Here is a 20,742-nt window from a genome sequence, read left to right as displayed (position 1 = left end):
ACATTATATCTTACACCTGTTTACAACAAAAATAATGAAATGTCAATTTAGCTAAGTTCAACAGCTAAGTTTATTTGTTAACTATCATATTTATGGAGTATAGTAAGAAAGTCGTTTCAAGACTAGGTTTCTATTTTAATTTTTTTAACCCATTTAAAGCTAGGTACAGTACGGTCGAGAAAAATGGCCGCCATGAGGTTAGCTGCAGATGAATACGCAGTATGCACATTTTATTTTAGGTTTTTTTTACGTTACTTTTGATATCACGATTCGTTGACCGTACTATAGTAAATAACAATATACAATATCGATTTAAAAAATCCTTATAAAGCTACAATATCTCAAAAGAAAAAAGAATATGAAGAAAATGGTTTTCATGATGACTTTTCAGGCCAGGCCCAGATCACAAATGGAAGAAACAGTAAATTGTAGTCTTGAGTCTTCATTTAAACGATTATTTTGTCTTTATTTTAACAAAGAAATATTTTGTGTATAGCAAAACTAAATAATTTCTAAGTATACATTTTGATAACAAATACTATATGTATATACATATTTATTTGGATGATATATTATAGACATGTGATTTCCGCCACTTCCATCGTCATTGACGTGCTAGCGTTCTGCACGCGAAGGAGCTGGCATAATGGTCAATTGTCTACAACATAAGGGGAGATGATGCGCGTGTCCACTACGTAGAAACGATTTACAATATGGAATGAAAGAATCTGACGTAAGCTGACTAATGTAACGATTAAAATTATATAAAGTGGCGTAACTCAACGCCGCGCTTTGCCTCGTTACTAGAACGAGGAAATGAAAATATTAAATATTTCGTGCCCCTTTTCAGTTTATATTTATTTATTGAGTTCCGCATTTTCTGTAGTAGGAAGAGAAGATAGAGATTAAGTACGTTTATTTTGTGTAACATGTATTGATCCTATTTTGACTACTTTATGGTTATAGCGTTTTGTCATTTATCAGAGAACGCAGTGTCTTGACACTCATTTTCTCATTTATTTTGCCTAACCTGCCATATGCGAGATGTTCTGTGTTAAACTAGAAACACTTTTCCCCTCAACAGAATTGACTACGATAACCATGGGACGGTATGGTTCTTTATTTAAAACTATTTTTAAAGTAGTAGACTATTCAAAAGCATTCGTTAATAAACAAGTCATCGAAAAAAAATATTTAGATTGTCTTTCTTTGTAGTCATAATAAAATATTATTTTGCTGATAATAAATTTTATAATCAATTGTCTATATTTCGTGAGGTAACTTTCCACTCGCTGGTGATACGATGAGTGGGTAATTTATTAGCTTTAATCTAACATTCTTTATCTAGATTGGACGTAAAGCAATCTTCGTCATAATGACCAAAACACCCAAAAATGTGTATAATTTTTATGACTTGGTAAAATTTTAGGATTTTATCATAGGTAGTAATTAATAAGGCGTTAATTTTATTAATCGAAAAGTTAAACGAAAAGATGCTAACCAATCAATTATTTAAGATCATTAAACTACATTAAATTGAAAGTAAAAATTCCTGAGTGGGAATCGAATTTACAACTGCCGCGTTTACGTAGACATATACATATATTGTTTTTAAATAATTAAATGCTATTACTAAAAAAATACATAATTCACTACTAAATTATAGTCTACTTCGTTATAAATGGAAATCACAAAAAAATCATGTAAATATTTAACACCAAAATTAGTTAGACCTTTCCTAGGTCACCGTACGTTATCACGTACGATAATAAACCTATGACCTCCAATATGATATAGCGACGACTACGCAAAGCGTATGTTTTTATATACCTATAATATTCTATGAATATTTCCATTATATAAAAAAAAAACAATTTGACGCTTCTTCCCTCGACGTTAAGTTCCGCCACGTAATGCCTCCAGAATTCGGGGGAAACTGGGGAAGTGCCTTAATGGAACCGAAGTGTCTTAACATCAGGTAACCAGGTTCACACTGCTCACCCTGCTATGTGCGGGATGACAACTTCTGACATTGGAAGACAAATTGTCATTATATCTTGTCGCTCTTACGACTGTTCGTTAGAGTCAGCAACTAAGCAATATAAAGTGGATTTATTTGGTATTCAGCAATAATTTTTCTCTCTCATGATATTATGGAACTGAAACAGAGAGTACCGATAACCCCTAGCTTACGGAGAGTACATACCGATTCTGTTGTAGAGAATGTGAATGTAATTGGTCCTTAGAGTCGAACAAAAAATAGTTACGCAAAATTAGATCGATTATTCTTGCAGCAATAATTTTTCTCCCACATCTCGTCGTGGCGCAGCGGCACAAGAGTGTGACTGTAATGAGACAGTTATGGATTCGATCCCCACTCCAGGAAATAAAATATTGATTTACATTTAGATTTTTATTTCTTCGCTCTGTTGTCGAGGCAAAGAACGGCGTTGAGTTCTTCCACTCAACACGCAATGCCTCCAAAATTTAGCGGAGAGTGCGGAACAGAGTGTCTTAACACTAGGTACCCTCTGCCTACCCTACTGTGTGCGGGATACAGCGTGAAGCTGATTTATTTGATTTAATTTTAATAATTTTTAATGTAAAACATAAATTATGAAAGTATGATCATGTTTCAAGTACTGTCAGTAAAGAATATAATATGTAGCTTATACATTGCATTTAAATTATGTTTTTTATCACATAGCCTTTCATGATATCATAATATGATATATCATTTCCATTATATACTGGCATTGTTTCTTTTCATTATGAAACAAGACATCATTTAACGTAATTCATTAATGATTAATAAATCATTAAATACATCTTAAATTTTTGCCTGGATATTCATTGAATGTTGCATATTCTTTGAATGACTCTTTTTGTTAATTTTTATTTTTTAAAAAAATATAATTTAACGTTTAGTACTACTACTGTATGTGAAATAAGAACGTCAATATTCACTCTACGGTGCGCTTATTTTATTACACAGAATTTACTTTGTAATGAGTAATATGGAATTAAATGTTTGATGTACTCATAATAAATAGACTACAGATATGAATATAAGGGCAACATATTTAAACAAAACGATACGACACTATTTATTTTATTCTTTAACATCAACTACATTACCTATATATATAAAGTAACAAACTTTAATAAAATTTAATTAAACTGCTTTACTTCAAAAGTAAAAGCGACCATAAATAACTTTAGTTTTCGTTTTAACTTTAGTTTTTTAGATACTCAACTTCTCTATCAAATGTCAGCTGTAGCATCTGCGTGGTTTTTTCATTGCAATATTAATAATGACTGGACTATGTATGCACTCTAGATATTTAAATTTTTTATACATTTTTAAAATAGTATATCTATTTTATTTAAGTTTGCTGCCATCGTTTTTATTTATACACACTTATGTATAATTGTAATTCCGAGTTGGAAAAAATCTTGTCAATACTTTATTTCTAGACATTTAAATATGGTAGTAGCATTATTTTGGCAACTTCACGTCTTTTCCGCCCGAATTCGAGGGGAATTGCGTGTTGAGTGGCGGAATTCAACGCCGCGCAAGACTGATACTTATCTATACACTTATTATAATCACAACAATTAATAAACATTACATTATGTGTATGTACAGTGTAATGTGTGGATATCAGGTGTGTCTTATCGTTAGATACAATGAGAATAGATTCAGCGCTCACGGCCAACATCACTTCCGCGCGAGAGACCTAAGATATAGGATATGCTTATCTGATGATTAACTTGGTTTATTACTTTAATTATTGTATTCTACAATTAATGCTTATTTTATTGTATTTATAAATAGGTTTGAAATTGTCTATGAAGGTACATACTTGGACTCTGAAAATCACTGACGGGACCGCACCGCAATCACATGGGAAGCAAGGCCAAGTTGGCCTCAAAGAAACTGGGTGTGTTTCGAAATCGAGACAGTACTTCAGCAAAACGCCGCCGGTGGACCATGTATACGGGCCAGCTCGGCCTCGTATGGAATAATGTTCTCACGTCTGGAATGGTGCACCCCAGTGTCAGCTTGATCCATTTGATCGCATATAATGTAAATCCGTTCGAATCATTAGACACCCAATGATCTATAAAAGGCTAAACACTAGTTTTGCGTAGAGACATATACAAACTCAACAGTATTTCTTTTTTTTAATCAATTGTTCACACTTACTTATTAGTGATAATGATACCTTTGAAATAGACTGGAGGGAGCAGTTCATACCCAAAGTTTCGACCTTTATCTCGAGAACTTAGATTGTGTCATGAACTCATGAGCCATATAGTCTGATATAGGTACTATACAACTCTCAGTTGTTTTCATTTGACCATACAGGCGAAGTGGCAGTTAAAAGCTTTTATAATAATACACAGTTACATACATCTAAATAATAAAAATTACAACAACGGATTATAGTAAAATAAATAAAATATTGCTTGACTTTGAAGAACGTTTAAGACATGTTACTCTTGTAAACAATTTCTAGAAATTTATCACTTAAGAAAATGGCGTGTTATATACACAAAGGTACATAATACATATCGATAAATACATATAATTTATTATCCATTGATTGTTGGGTAGTTTATATTTAAATATTAATTTATGTTTTTTCTAGTGCATTTAGTCCTAGCGAGTTCTTTTATGTTCCTAATTTAAAAAAAATAATTGCGAAAAATAAACAAAAAATGATATAAGTAACCTAAAAGTGGCGCAGCGGTATAGCATCTGACTGTAATCGCGACGGTAGTGGGCTCGATTCGCAGAGTGGTAACAAGACAAAACGCGGCGTTAAGTACTTCCGCTCAACAATTTCTTCTAGCTCCCGATCAACCGCCAACTGAGTGTCTGGCATACAATGCACAGCCAAACTTAATTCGTCTAAAATGCTGATTGATATGTAAAGTGTCCTTGAGAACTTTAGTTCCTTGGGGAGTAGAGACCTAGAGACGATTTTCTGTACGCGAAGTAGAACGAAAATGTTTAAACTTTAAAATTTGCAGAAACTGTAATAAATTCACATAAGATGTTAACTTTTAAAATGTTATCATAAAATATAATTAAATTACTTGTAAAAAAGTAACTACAATCTGACTTTTGAGTTAGTATTTAAAAGTAAAAGAAATATCTTATTATAGCGAAGTAGGCAAGGGGAAACATAGTGTCAAGACACCACACAAATTTCGAGACATACTCTAATGTACTGCGTGGCGGAACAGAACGGTTATCATAGCTAATATTTATTTCTTAATTTCTCCGCTTTTATACAGAGAGTTTCAACAAGTGTAACAACATTTTCTTCTTCACTTTCGTCAATCCAAACCAAATTTACAGTCAAACAAATTTCAACTGTGCTATATAAACAAAAATTCGGGTGCAAATAATTAACAATATTAGTATATAGTAAGAACGTCGATTAACGTTATAGTTATCGGCGGCGGAGGACTCGCTAATCGCAATGCAAACCCTATTATATGAGGCAATGCGTAAGGCCTTAAACATATTGGCATAGTTGTGTACTTACCGCTTACACTGTAAAGTGTTTCTAAATGATAGGTACTTTACATATAGCGGCGCAGTAAGTTTTCTTATTGTACAGGTAGGTTGTAGATTCAGTCCCGTTTAGGGTATTTTCCATACAATATTGGCTATGTTCATTATTATTTAAAAAAAATAATTTCACACAACATGCAACAGATGCTTAAGGGAAAGAATAACTCACAAGAATGTCACAGTTACTTTTGTCTCTTTTCACATACCAACTAAATTATTTAACGTTGACCCTACAACGATATGTTTAGACGAATGTAAAAATAAATAAATCGGCTTTACGCTGTATCCCGCACACAGCAGGATAGGCAGAGGGAACCTAGTGTTAACACTCCGTTCCCCACTTTCAAAGAAATATAAATGTAAATAAATATTTCACCCCTCGAGTGGGGATCGAATCCACAACCGCCGCGTAATACCCTTGTGCCGCTGCGCCATACCGGCTTTAGATAAATGTCATGTGACTTTAACGTTTACGTAAAACAGCCTTAGTATTATATATCAGAATTTAAATACTTAATTTTATATTAAAACAATATTAATTGTTGGTATTACTGCAACAATGATTAAATGGCCACTGGTGGATTCCTTTGTGATATACGAGTATATTAGAACACACATCACAGACATGCCTTGCTTTGCTATCTTACCTCACTTCTGTTAGATATTTTAATAGTCCTTAAATTATATATATTCAAATTTAAAAATTGTTAATTAAAAATTTAATTACCACCAATTAAAGTTTTAAACGAAAAATCGCCATAACGACACTTTACCGACAAAATGAGTAAAAGATCTAATTATTCTAATGTTCTTACATTACGTTCTCACGATCTCATTATATTATAGTCTTAAGTAGGTAATTTGCCACTGTGTCCGCGGCTTACGTTTCAGTTTTCAGCGGGAGCTAGTTACCTATGCCAGTTAGTTCAGTCTACCTGAACCGACTCGTCGAGATCGCAGCTTCCGCGCATTTGTAAGAGAAGTCGAAAATATCGTGTAGTGGACGAAAAATATTGTTTTGTTTTTTTTAGAAAATGAATACTAGTTTTTATTGTTTTTGTAGAAATAATTATGGAAAATAATAATATTTAATTGAGTTTTTTTTTATTTAATTAAATTGATTATCATATTTTTTTAATGGAAATCGATTTTTATTGTTATTTTATGATTTTCCTTTTTTTTTTAATAATTTAAAAACATAATATGTTTAAATTATTTATTGTAAAAACAGAACGTATATTAAATAAATATGTTATATATTTAGCGAAAACTTTTAAACAATTTGTAATTAAGCAAATGTAATTGTTAAAAAAGTGATCGAAAATCGAATTTTTAAATAAATATAATTAAGTGAAAAATGAAATGGAGGAAAAACCAAACGCTAGTGTCAGGAGACACTTCAGAGGAGGAGATCGGTCACAGCTATTTGGGAACTTTGGTAAGTTAATGGTGAAATTTGACGATTTTAAAAAAATCGTTTATCAATTTGTCGATTGAATAAAATAACTTATTAATTGAAGATATGCAATTAATATTTTTATTGTATTTATTACTATTATTAAATTCTTAAAGCTGAATGGTAATTTAGAAAACCAAACAAATACAAAGTTAAGATTAAGCACACTTATACTTTTTAGTAGATTGAATGGTCCGCGTGGACTTCTTTTATTTTGCCCTCGCCGCCCTATACTAAAAAAATAAAGAAGTTTCTCTAGCGTAACCTACATTAGAACTTACTAGAATTGCTTTATAAACAATAAAAAACCCATAGATTTGTGTTATTCTAATTTCAAGAAAAGTTTTTCAAGCATATGTCAATTATCACAATTCACAAAAAGAGTTTTTTATGAGCCTTTAGGCTCATAAAAAACTCTTTTTGTGAATTGTGATATGTCAATATTCCTGTCAAAATAACAGTCATGTGCTTTTTATCATTACAAATCTCTCGTACTCTGCGGAGAGTTCAAAAAGAAATTATTCACTTTTTATCAGGTCATGCGAGTTTTTATCACCAAACAATCTCGTATTTTTTGAGGAAATATTCTCTCGAATGATATCGGCTCTGAGTTTCGCCATTTAACTCGCAATGCTTTCAGAATTCGGCGGAAAGTGGAGAACGGAAGTGTCTTAATGGAAATGGAATATCTAAATAGTTCCCAGATACCCTCTACCTATATTACTATTATGCAGGAAACAGCATGAAGCTAGAAAAAATTACATCTGAACTCAAACCAACCCTTATAATCAAACAGATAAAATAAAGTAGGGATTTTATTTATGATATAGGGATGGATTTTAAACATTAAGTAATGCTATACAAATAAAAATGCATAAAATATGAAAGAAAACTGGCTTAACGCTGTTTTCCTCACACAGCAGGGTAGGCAGAGGGTACCTAGTGTACCTCCATTCCTCATTTTCCGCTGAATTCAGAACCATTTCCCATGACATACATATAAATTTTAATCGTTCTTCCAACATAGTTCGGGTCTGTTCAAATTAAATTTTTCTACGTATTTTTTATACATATATCAACAAAGATCGCAAAAAGGTTAATATTTGTGTGGAGATAATTTTTAGTGTACGCAAATATTGAAGTAATGCCTACCTTTAAATGGATAAAGTAAACATAATGTAGTCATTGTAAAGTAGTAAAGTTTGCTTCGTAACATATCATATGTATTGATATGTATATTAGATTTTATGAATATTAATTTGGGTTTGTCACGACATTCAATGCCTCTAGATATAGGTAATAGATACTTGGCTAGAATATTTGCAGCAATTATCCAAAAAGGCGCAAATTTCTTTTCCTTCTTCAAATTCCGATATTTGATATTTTACTTCGCGCTTCGCTGTATCTCGCTTGTAAACCTTGTGTCAAGACTTTTCTCAACAACTCAACGTTAATTATCGATACTTTGCTTGTTGAGTGGTGGAACTCAATACTGCGAGTGGTTTCTTATCAGAGCCTTCTTCGTTCTTAGCGTCCTCGGTGGTTAGACTATTGGCTCTCATGCCCTGCATCACGACATCCAACCAGCGCTTCCCCAGGGATCCGGGAGGTCTCACGGGTCTGATATAGCAAGGCACTTGTATCCGACATAGTTTTTACTACGGCGCGTAACGTGCCCATCTCAAGTGATGCTCTTGGAGCTTATCCGCTACGTCACGGACTCCAAGACTCCCTCGAATGAATGGGATACGTATGCAGTCAGACCTCGTATCGTATATTTTTATCAGAGCCATAAAGTAAAAATAATAATTTATTTCTGCAGAAAGTAGAAATTTTTCACACCTATAGGTAGGTTAGAGTGTAAAGAAACCCTAAGAAACGATCGAAATTCTTACGGGAAAGGGACAAATAGAAAATTTTCCATTCTACATCTTAAAGTCCACGTAAACGAAGTTGCGGACGAAAACTAGTTTATTTATGGTTCTTATCATATTGAACTAAAGCCTAAAATCTGTCTTGCAATGCTTTCTAGATAAAGATAGCGATGACGTCTATACATAGATACTGAAGGCATTAATTTCGCAACATTAAACTTATTATTATATATTTTACTATCACGAGTTCCTGACTTTTATTGTCTTGTTCCTATATACTTCTACGTATGTCCCGTATCTTTAAAGGTAGAATTATGTTATGAAATGGCTCCAAGAGTCCTTTTTCTAGAGGGTGAAAGAAAATCCACCTTTACTGCCTCTCTACTCGTCCTAACTTGTAGGCAAGTTCCTTCTCTCCCTTACTTATATTTACAATGTTAAAGTCCAGTATTTTTGTCTATTTGACAGAAAGAAGAAAGGGTTAATACACTGCGTTCCCCCAAGTTTCGAGTGTCTCGGAAATTGTAATGAAAGACGGAAAACAGAATTATTTAACCCTTAGAGGCGGCTAAAAAATGCGTAAAGCTTATTTAAAAATTACTTCCTAAATGTGCTAATGTTATACTAATATGTACAGAATGTTGATAATTATTAATTCGCGATGCCCCGTTTGATCATGTGATGGTACTCGTGTTCGATAGTTTGCTTTGCCTAATTTGCCTACGCTAATCACAGTGCGAAAATATCAAGTAAACAGCCAACGAGAAATGATTTTGGTTTACCACCTGTTAGGTAGAGTAATGTTTGTTTTTATAATTAGTATCTATGTAATTTTCATAAAAAACGGCTGTTATCGACTATTCATATTACATACTAGATTATTATATGGGGAAACAATTATATATGTAATTGAAATCTATTATCAATATTTCGTAATATTGTGTAATATTAAATATTATTTATATAATACATTTACTATTTATTAGATTATATTCTAGATATAGGTAATTAATCAGCCTTTTTAAGGTAGGCTTTTTTTAAGATACTCTAGTAAAATTATCAATTGGTAGGTACCATCAGTTCCTACTTATTCTCTGTTTTTTCCCCTATTTGAAGATATGGTGCGTTGACTGGCATTAGGTACTCAATTTAGCTATAACTGGCACTTGGCCGATTTTTTGTCATATTATTGCACCGTCATCATTTCTTGATAAGTAAGCAAATTAATCTGACGTTTTATAAACCGTCAAAATCACGTTTAAAGTTTCCGTTACTTATGTTACCTACATAAAACTGAAGCTAATGAAAGTAGAAATAATGTAATGTACATTCATTCCCCCAAACGAGGGATCGAACTTATAATAACCACGTAACAGTATTTCCCACTGCTCCACAACGTCCATGAACGTAACATCATCAAGACAAATTAAATAATTAAAAACAAATTATTCTAATGAATATCACGAGCTCTGATAGCAGCCTCACTATTAAGCATATAATTACTAACAGGTGGTTTTCTACAATCTTTACTTTTATGTGTTTAGTTAACTAAATTAGCATCTCATGAACGGCTATCATTAACTCATATAGTTTTAGTATATTATAATAAATGTTGTGATTTTTGTGCAAACAGTCATTGTACTTGATAAAAAATATTATATGTATATTTATGTTACCGTCAATCTGTATAAGTCGGTATTCTATACAATACCTCGGCAATGTATGGTCTAGGTAATGTATGAAATATGAATAATTATTTATCATATTCATTACCTACCTAGGTAATGAATAAAATTCCTAGGGATTGCACCCGCTGTTCTACCGTCAATATGTAAAATAAATGGATCTTGCTCTATACTTCTATATTTGACTTATAGATTTAGCGGTATTTAAGTGCAAGTTGGGTAAAATTCCTAGGGATTGAACCTGCTGTTCTACCGTCAATGTGTAAATAAATAAATCTTGGTCTATATTTCTATATTGAAGCTAGATATTTAGCGGTATCTAAGTGCAACTTAGGTAAGGTTAGAAAAAGCCCAAAATAGGGGGAAGGAAAAACGTAGGTCCCCCAGTCACACGCAATGTCTCGAAAATCGGCTGGTGGGCTGGAAAGTGAATGTCTTAAACCCTAGATGGATATCGAGACCTGTCGTATTTATAGTCGCACGTTTGCGTCCCTGTGTCCCGATGGCCGATGGCCTAAAATTCTTCGGACCTCTATAATAATGTGCCTGAAGCTTCTCCATCACACATTGTTTTACAATATGATAAACAAGATTTTTGAGATTTTATTATTATAAATAAATATACACAACAATAGATACATAGAATCTAAATAATGTTAACAACCGAACGTGCCAGCTCCAATACATCACGTTTGATTGCACATCGCTGTTATCTGAGCGAAGCAAGTTCATATTACAAGGATAAAGTATGAAATTCTATACAAGACGGACAAACACACGTATTTAACTAGATGGATTACCTGGCAGTCATCATGTTGCAAATGCATGTTGCTCCTGAAATTCATAACAACAAATTAGTGCTGTCTAATAACTTTAGAATGATCTCTATATTATGAAATCTTGTCTATCAAAATACTTTATAACCTTTTTTTATTTATAAACCGACTGGAGCCAAACACTACATGTTAAGTATGAAAACTGGATTTAAGCCATTTGTGGTATTAGTGTGCACAAACACGTAGAGAGAGAAAAATATTAAAATCCGACAAATATATTAAAAGTCACTGTTTTGAGTTTTATTATATTGAGAAATACCATACTTTTCCATATATTTATATACATATATATTCATAAACTTATAGACAGTGTGAGATCCAGAAGTTTTACATTTTCTGACGAATTTTAATATTGACTTTCATTAGTCTAGAAAAAATAAGACACAACGACAACAATTTAGAATTAATTCCATTGTAAAATTTTCTCATTAAGTCTATACTCAAACTGCTTGCAAGACTAATAAAATACAAATAAAATAGATTCTATGCTCATACATTTTCCTTAGACCTTAACAGTAACTCATCCATTTTCGCTAGGATCTCTGAACAAGCAGGACAAGTTTAAGAGCGAGGTCGAAAGCCACCAGTTATCTCATTATCCTATCCTTAAAGCGTTAATGCGTGCAATGCACTTCAAATTGCAACCACTGTGTGTAAGCACACAGGATAAAGGTCGAGTCGATTCTTATATTAACATTTGTATGTTAGCTTCATAGCGTAGTTGTGCGATGATCAGGGATTCAAATTTCACTTGAAGTAAATATGTACTGACTGAAGTTGTGTTTTTAGATTTTTTTATAGGGTTTGACGACTTGGCCATTCTCTGGTTTTCTGTGGCCTTGTACGTTCATTCATTCTTTAAAGAGAGGCGAAACTAGGTTACGTGCTGGTCCAGCGTGAACTCTGTCTCCTGCGAATAGCCCTACAATTATAAGAAACCTAGTGTTAAGGCACTTCGTTCCATAGGCTCCGCCCACTTTTCAATACATTGCGTGTTGTGTGGCGGAAGTTAACGCCGGGCTTTGTCTTGTTACCAGAGCAAACGAAACGAAATGATAACTAACTATTAAATAGGATTGTCTGTACAAAGATTAAATTTAGGGAAAAAATTGTATTATCAAGTTCTAGTTGCCAGTATTTCGAAATATGCGAGGTACCTATATAAAACTTACTGTGTAAACGAACCCACGAAACTTCATAGTGCTTAATCTGAACAACAAACATTTAAAATTCACTTCACTTACGCGAGAATTTTAACAGTTGTAAATGACACTGTCCTCTCGGACGCACTTCCTGTAAATAATTAGCTGAATCATCAAGAGCACTTTGACTAAGGTACCTACTTCTTATTTAGGACCCTGAATCAATCCCGAAAAAGTAGGGAATGGAAGTGTCTTAATGGAGAATAGAGTGTCTTAACACTAGGGTCCCAGGTTCACTCTGCCTAAACTGCTATGTGCGGGATACAGCGTGAAAAAATATATATAAATACGACGATTTATATTCTCAGATCAGTTTGTCCGTTATGAGCACTGAAGTTCACTGATTGAGTCGAACTTGACAATAATGGCGTATAACACGCGATGTCTGGAGGTAAACCGGTCTAGATATTTGTATCAGCGCCGACTAAATTATATCAGTCTCAGTTTAAATCGAGGAAATAGAAAAACTATCATTTATTTATTTTTTCCGAAGTTTTACTGCGTTTTTTTTCTTATTTCTTATGTTTTAATTTGTAAATACAATAATTTTAAATATGAGATTAATAAAAAAATGTCTTTCAAAAGCAGTTGCAGCTTGTTACCGTCGTGTGAATGTCTATATCACGGAATGTCTAAAAACTAGATTCCCTTTGATTATCATGCGTGATATAGTTAAACTAAAAAAAGCAGCGTTGCGATATTTCCCGCGTAACAAAATAGATAAGCAGAAATAAATGTCAAAACTTTCCGCTGTCTTCTTCCCCTCGAATCCTAACCTCTTTTCCTTCTTCAAAGGTTCTAGACCTCTAATTTTGAACAAAAACCAAACAATTGACCTCTTTAACCATGTTAAACCTTTATGAACACCTGGCTCAAGTCACGGGATCGGCATCCCGTGGGCGTGGAGGATATACTCCATGATGAGGTAAATTTCACAATTAGAGTAATCGTATGTAATTCGTGCAGCAATGATACGGTGAAACACGAGTTTGATTTAATTTGTACAAGTGAATTTCCCTTGTAACTAAATAGGGTGTACTCTATGGCGGGATAGAGTAACATTGTAAAGTTGGTATGTAATAAGCCATTAATAATTGAAATTTAAATTCAAAATATTCTTTATTCAAATAGACTATTATAAGCACTTTTGAATCGTCGAATGAACATATAAACAAAAAGCTACCACCGGTTCGGAAGGCAGTTCTGCTGAGAAGAGCCGGCAAATAACCCAACAGTTGCTCTTTTCAATGTCAATAATAGTATATTTTAATTATTACATTTACTGGCAGCTATCCTGCATGACATTCAATATACATTAGTTCCATGCATGTTCTTGAAGAGTGGAATTAATGGCTGGAGAACTAAAAAACGACTACAGATTTTTGCCACATATCAGTAGTTTTGATCCAGTTTCCAAGCGGTATATAATTGAGTAGCGGAACTTAACGCCTCTTTATCCTGTTACCAGATCGTGAAAATAAAAATAATTCATTCTTCCCGTGTGAATCGAACCCACAAACGTCGCATTTACAATCAGACGCTGTAACGCTGCGCCACTACGGCCTCAACTTACGTATAAAGGATATTTTACGAAAAATAATAAAAAAGTAAATAATCTATGTTAATTAGGTGCTAATTTCTATAACGCTATACATCGTGCGCGTTTCATTTAAAATCTCATTACAGTACAGTAATTATCGTTCTAAGACAGTGACTGAATATTATAAGATAAATAAATACATAACAGTTTAAATTATGTTTTTGCTATATTATAGTTTTTCTGCTGCCCAAAAATGTTTTTATTGTTAATTCAAGCAATAAGCATATTGTATCAAATTTATTACAACAGTAAATATTATATTCACAAAAATATTGTTATTATTTGGTAACCTTTAATATCGGAAGGACATTATATATCTCTACCATCATACTTTAATGAATTATAAGGATAGAACACTAAAATTACTTGTAAGAATTAATTTCTTCATGAAAAGTGAATATAGTCACGATGCAAATTCAAAATATTTCATCATCATCATCATTTTGTCCACTGCTGGACATAGTCCTTCCCTAATTCTCGCCACCACACTCGATCCTCAGCTCTTCGGACCCATCCGCTTCCCGACAACCTCTTTATGTCGTAATATTTATATGGTTGAATTTAGAGCAAGTAGCTGAGAGTATTCGTTGTAAGTGTACAAACGAACGCGTTATATAATATCACCGCTATCACATTAGTCCATACAAATCTGACGTCAGGTATGAGAATAAATACCACCAGTCATACAAACAGGCAGGTCGTGATCTAGGAATTACATAGTAACGCAGCCAGATTCCTTACAGATGCTAATTTAGCAGTGCGCTAAAATGTTTTAAAATGCTGTTATTGATGTATGTATGTATGGAGCTATTCTATTGCTAATCTATATATATAAAATCGAAAGGTCACTCACTCATCACGAAATCTCAGAAACTACAAGTGCTAGGAATCTCAAATTTTGCATAGGAGTTACTTATAGGACGTAGGTCGCTAAGACGGGAATTTGAAATATTCGACTTCTAAGGGGTTGTTTTTGGGATCGAAAGTTTGTATGAAACTTCGTTACGACAATTGCTAGGAGTGTCAAATTTTGCATAGACGTCACTAGGACGTAGCCATGGAGACAGAAATTAATAATAACATAGTTCACGCGGGTGTGACCTCGAGCGGGCCGCTAGTAATAATATAAACACGTACATTGATGCTCAAAGAGGGTAGTTGGTATTGATTCTGCGACGGCAATTTAGTTTTTTTAGAGTCGCGATCCATTGGAACATCCAACCTTCCTGAGTGACATACAGAGAGTTGACTGATGGAAGTGTCTTAATGGGAACGGAGTGTCTTAACACTAGGTTCCCTCTGCCTACCCTGCTATGTGCGCAATACAGCGTGAAACTGATTTGATATAGAACACAATTGTGATATTTACATTAACAAATATATACATTACTGAATTATATTGATTTTAAATACATTCATTCAATTTATTATTTTAAAATTCCTCCCAAGTCCAACCTTTCATAAATTGTATGTATGTCCTTCTGCATATAATTTGAAACACACAAATCAATTTTCCCTTCGACGATGAATATCGATTTTGCACTACCGATTATCCTATAAATGTTTTATTTATTAGCTATCGCTCAAATGTTCAAGTGCTTTGTTGCTTATGAAGTTAGACTTTTTTATTATAGATATTTTTAAGCGACTTAAAAAAGGAGGTTCTCATTTTGTTTTTCAGCGAATATATTTTTGCTATGGGCTGAATCGATTTTGATGCGGTTTACAGAAAAGTATTAGTTACACTTAGGTGAAGGTTTGAGTATTTTAACCGACTGACAAGTAGCTACTGGCAGTAATTGTTGGTACAAGAGAGAGTCATAAAAGAATGGTATATACTTCTAATGAAATATTTTAATAGTTTCAAATATGAGTTTACAGACCACATTAACATTCTGCAAGGCGAAATTAAAAACTCAATTGAACGAAATGCCGCTTGAATAAGAATTAGTTGCATTTTAATTATTCAGTCTATTGAGGATATTGCTAAAAGATACCAAAGTTAAGGCCGTATAGTGACTTTAGATGCATATAAATATTTTACGTTATATTTATTATAAGAAATAATTAAACTTTTGTTTTGACATATTTCTCAATTTTCTTTTTCTTTTATTCGTTTAACAGGAACTTTGTGTTAAGACATTTCGTACATATATAATCATTTTCTCGAGTGAGAATCGTACCCACTATTATCGCGCCTACGGTTGACGGGTAGGCCCAGTACCACAGCACCACAACGGCCTTTCATAATATATCCCGCGAACTAGCACATATAAAAATAGCTACAACTACTGTAATACGTTAGCAAATATTGAAGATGCACATATTTTCTCAAATATTAAATCTCAGCAAACTTTATCGCAACTTACATCTTAATCCTATAGGGATTAAAGCCGAGATAGGTGTAAGTTGCTACAAAGCTCAAACAAACAAAGCAGTTCTTTTAATCTTTTTTAGGTCTTTATACAGAGTAGCTTACAGATATTTTCAGGCTGTATCCCGCATGTAGCAGGGTAGGCAGAGGGAGTGTAGTGTTCAATCACTCCGTTCCCCACATTCACTTTCCAATGAAAATTTTAAATATTAAATTTCCTCGAGTAAGAATCAAACCCACAACCTGTCGTGTTTACAGTCACACGCTTTTGCCCCTCTTTGTCTCAGATACAAATAAAATCCAACAGCCATGAACCCTTACAGATGCATGTTAATTTTGTCACTTGCAATATTGCATCAGTTAAGACATTAGGCATGCACCGTATGCACAGTATCTACGAACGAAATATATTTATGTACTAAAATTAAAAATAATAATAATAATAATGAACTTTAAGTATTATGACTGATTATATAAGTATTCAAAAATATTTTAATTTATTTTTCTCATGTATTTTATTCACATACTAGAGTTTTACGAGTATTTATTTAATATTATTTAAGTGTATTTAGGGAAAATTTGTTTTTTGTTTTTAATTATTTTATTATGATTATCTATACTGTAATAATTTCACAATTTTTTATTTAAACGTTTTAAGATTTTATTTGATTTAAAAAAATATATGGTTATTTATTTCATATCTAAGGTAGGCCATAAGTACGCCAACAGACAAACGCGGTTTTCACCGTTTTATATCCGTGTATATACTGCGGAAAACTGGTATAAAATGTAGGCTATATTTTGCTTCATAGCCCTGCCCCCTTAGCCCAGACTAACAGGAGGACAGACGGACAAAAAATTTAAAATTGTTTATTTTAAGTCGACATGAAGAACAAAGTAGAATATTAACATTGTGAAGATAATTATTTTTTATAGTGTTTATAATTACGTACATATATGTTGCGCGATCGTTATTGAAAATTATTTTGTAAATGAGTTTCTACACTTATGTCACGTCGTTAAAATTTGTTAACAATATCATTATAAGTAATATATACTTTTTTTGCTTCTCGCTGTATTTCAGAAATAGTAGGGTAGCATAATTAAAGCCTTGAGCATCGCCGAAAAGTAGCATGCCTGACTATTTTCTACAGAATACATTTCGGAGAGTGTGCAGCGGCGCTGCATTACTTAATACCCTCTTCTCCTTTCTATCTGCGGGACAGTAGACGTAGGCAGGGATTTCACCCATACATCGTCGATATACCATCTTTTCGTACGCAGCGCTTCGCCTCTACTTACCTGATGCGAACGGCTGAGGAGTGGAACTCCTTGCCTGCTGAACTGTTCCCCGTCAAGTATAACCTGGCCCTCTTTAAGGAACGAGTGAATAGGTACTACCTAGGCAAGCATGCTCCACCTTCGTTCGCATCGTCACTTACCACCAGGTGAGATAGCGGACAAATGCTTGCCTATCAACAATAAAAAAAAAATCATTCAATAATATTAAAATAATAATATTTAAGTATAAGATACCGTTATAATAACTATAAAAAATATATTATTTTCTTTCATATCAAGCAGGTCCTGAAAAGAGAAAGTAAAAGGTAAAATCCCATGAAATTAATTTAAAAGAAACTAATGACATATAAAATATGTTAATAGTCATATTAGAGTTTTTATGAGTTAAAAATTTCAACGAAAAAATATTTCAGAAACCAGTTTAGAAGCCTCTAGAATTCAGTGGAGAGTATCTTAATGGGAAAGAAGTGTCTTAATACAAGTTTCTCAGGTTCTACCCTGCTATATGCAGGATACAGCGTGAAGCTAAAAAAAAATATTTCGAACCTATACGAGGTGTGTTCAAAAAGTAAGGTGACTTTTCAAATTTGGCGGGCAACGTACTTTCGATTATCGATTTTTTTATTTTGTTATGTTGGTACACTCTTCCCGAACATCTGTACCAAGTTTCAAGTGTATAGCATTTTTTGTTTGGTTGGCAGAGGCGTAAAGGTTATAAGTGTTTTGCGTGCTCGGCGATTTCTTGCTATCGAAAAATATGGATCAAAGGATTTGCATCAAATTTTGTGTAAAAAATAAAATAAAGTGCTCCGAAACACTTAAAATGTTGACAGTGGCATACGGTGAAACTGTTCTGAGTAAAAAAAATGTTTACAAGTGGTACAAACTCTTCCAAGATGGCCGGGAAGATGCCAATGACGAGCCTCGCTCTGGACGCCCAAGCACGTCAACAACTGATGAAAACGTTCAAGCAGTGAAGAAAATTGTTCTGGAAAATCGTCGAATCACTATTAGAGAAGTTGCTGAGGATGTTGGTATATCGCTTGGCTCGTGCCATGAATTTTTTTCTAATGTTTTGGGCATGAGACGTGTGTCAGCGAAGTTTGTTCCGAAATTGCTAAATTTTGACCAAAAGAACCGTCGCATGAGCATCGCTCAAGAACTGTTGAATGACGTCAACGACGACCCAGATTTACTCAAAAGGGTCATAACTGGTGACGAATCATGAGTATATGGTTATGATATCGAAACCTATGAAAGGAAGGAGATTTGCAACGATTGAAGAGATAAAGACTGCATCGCTGGAAGAGCTCAAGGCTATACCGAAAAGTGCTTATGAGAAGTGCTTTGACGATTGGAAAAACCGTTGGCATAAGTGTATTGTATCTGAGGGGGATTACTTTGAAGGGGACAACATAAATATTGATAAATAAATAAATATTTTTTCTTAAAAATACAAAGTCACCTTACTTTTTGAACACACCTCGTACATGTACCGAAAACAAAAAGCTACGTCTCTTACGTACGCACGTAAGGAAAACATTGTTAGTTCATTAGCTACTGGTATCACGGCCTTAGCGTATAAATAATTGCACATGGGCGATCATTTATCTTTTACAAATATTTGAGATTAACAGATATCTCCTGCAAACAGCGGATTCAAGGGTACTGGATAATTAGACCATTAGTTATATAGCCACATTACGAGTAGTTGCAGTACGGACGACGAGTCGTGGACGCCCTGAAGTTAGGGTTTCTGAAATTTTAGAAAAATCCTGAAATATAATTGCTACAGCTAACGTCAGGGCGACCACAACTTGTCGACCGTACTGTACTTTCTAAAAGTCCACTTATATTCTCTGTAGGTATTAAACAAGTAATTAAATATAACTGAAATAAATTAAAGTAAAATAAATGCACAAAGTGATTGTTTTAAGATGGATCAAGAAGAAATTATTGAACGTGGTAAACGTGTTGTGGTAGGAACTTTTTGGAAAAAATATAAAGTTAAGATGTAGATACTAATAAAAAAAAAGTCTTATATATTTACCATAGAATAATAGTTAAGATATACAATATTTTTATAATGGAAATACTATTAATAAAATTTCTTGAGGATTTTTATTTAAAGAAGTCATTGGTTTTTAACTTTTACTTACGTCTTGTACGTTTTATGATTTTATCTTAGTAGTATTTAGTAGATACTTGACCAAGTCATCAACAAAATAAAATGGATTTAAATTATTAGCGCCTAGCTCTTTAATCATTTAGTTGTACCTGTAATTATATATGTTATATACATGACGTAAAAGAAAGGAATAATGCGATCGCTTGGTCGTCTTAATGTTCTTTAAAAAACCTGCTAGGTCATACTTAAGATCGGCTAAGCTGATATCCGTAAAAACGACTTTAATAGAAATCATACATAGCATGTAGAGAAATTATAAGAATAGAATTATAAAATGATAACAATATTGCATAGATATACACTGTACATATATAATTATAATATTTTAGGAACTAATTAATTCCATAATATCCAATATACTACTTAATTTCAGATGTATGGCCGCTACCAACGCGACTTAAGCGAAGCGGCCAGAGAAGAAGCACGGAGACTCAGAAGATTGCGTAAACGACGTCGGAAAGATGACAAGCTCCGGCAAAAGGAGCTTGAGTCGACAGGCAAGCACCGACCACGGGGGAAATTCTTTAAAGTGTTGGGTGAGATTTCTATATGTTATCATTCACGTTCACGGTGTTTCCGCAATGCTGGGTAGGTAGAGGGAATTTAGTAATACTTTTACAATTTCCGCCCAAATT

General features: G+C 33.4%; 1 protein-coding gene across 6 annotated transcripts in view; it reads left to right on the top strand.

Annotated features, from left to right (window-relative positions):
- The window catches only part of ClC-a (chloride channel protein 2), a 49,335-nt gene that overhangs the window by 10,515 nt on the left and 18,078 nt on the right, over positions 1–20,742 (top strand). For 2 of the 6 annotated variants that reach the window (XM_085202045.1, XM_085202047.1), the window contains exons 1-3: positions 6,494–6,563; positions 6,855–7,028; positions 20,481–20,643. In XM_085202045.1, coding sequence (XP_085058171.1) covers positions 6,948–7,028; positions 20,481–20,643 — 244 coding nt within the window. In that variant the 5' untranslated portion in view covers positions 6,494–6,563; positions 6,855–6,947. Of the gene's footprint in view, positions 1–6,493; positions 6,564–6,837; positions 7,029–20,480; positions 20,644–20,742 lie in introns of those variants that run through there. The other 4 variants (XM_085202049.1, XM_085202048.1, XM_085202046.1 and 1 more) reach the window with 3 other exon arrangements.

Source organism: Heliconius melpomene, chromosome 18 (assembly GCF_056956725.1).
Source record: "Heliconius melpomene rosina isolate 202511_hmr_F chromosome 18, ASM5695672v1, whole genome shotgun sequence".
Lineage (NCBI taxonomy): Eukaryota > Metazoa > Arthropoda > Insecta > Lepidoptera > Nymphalidae > Heliconius > Heliconius melpomene.
Note: the sequence above shows the minus strand (reverse complement) of the source record. Positions and strands in the feature narration are given on the sequence as shown.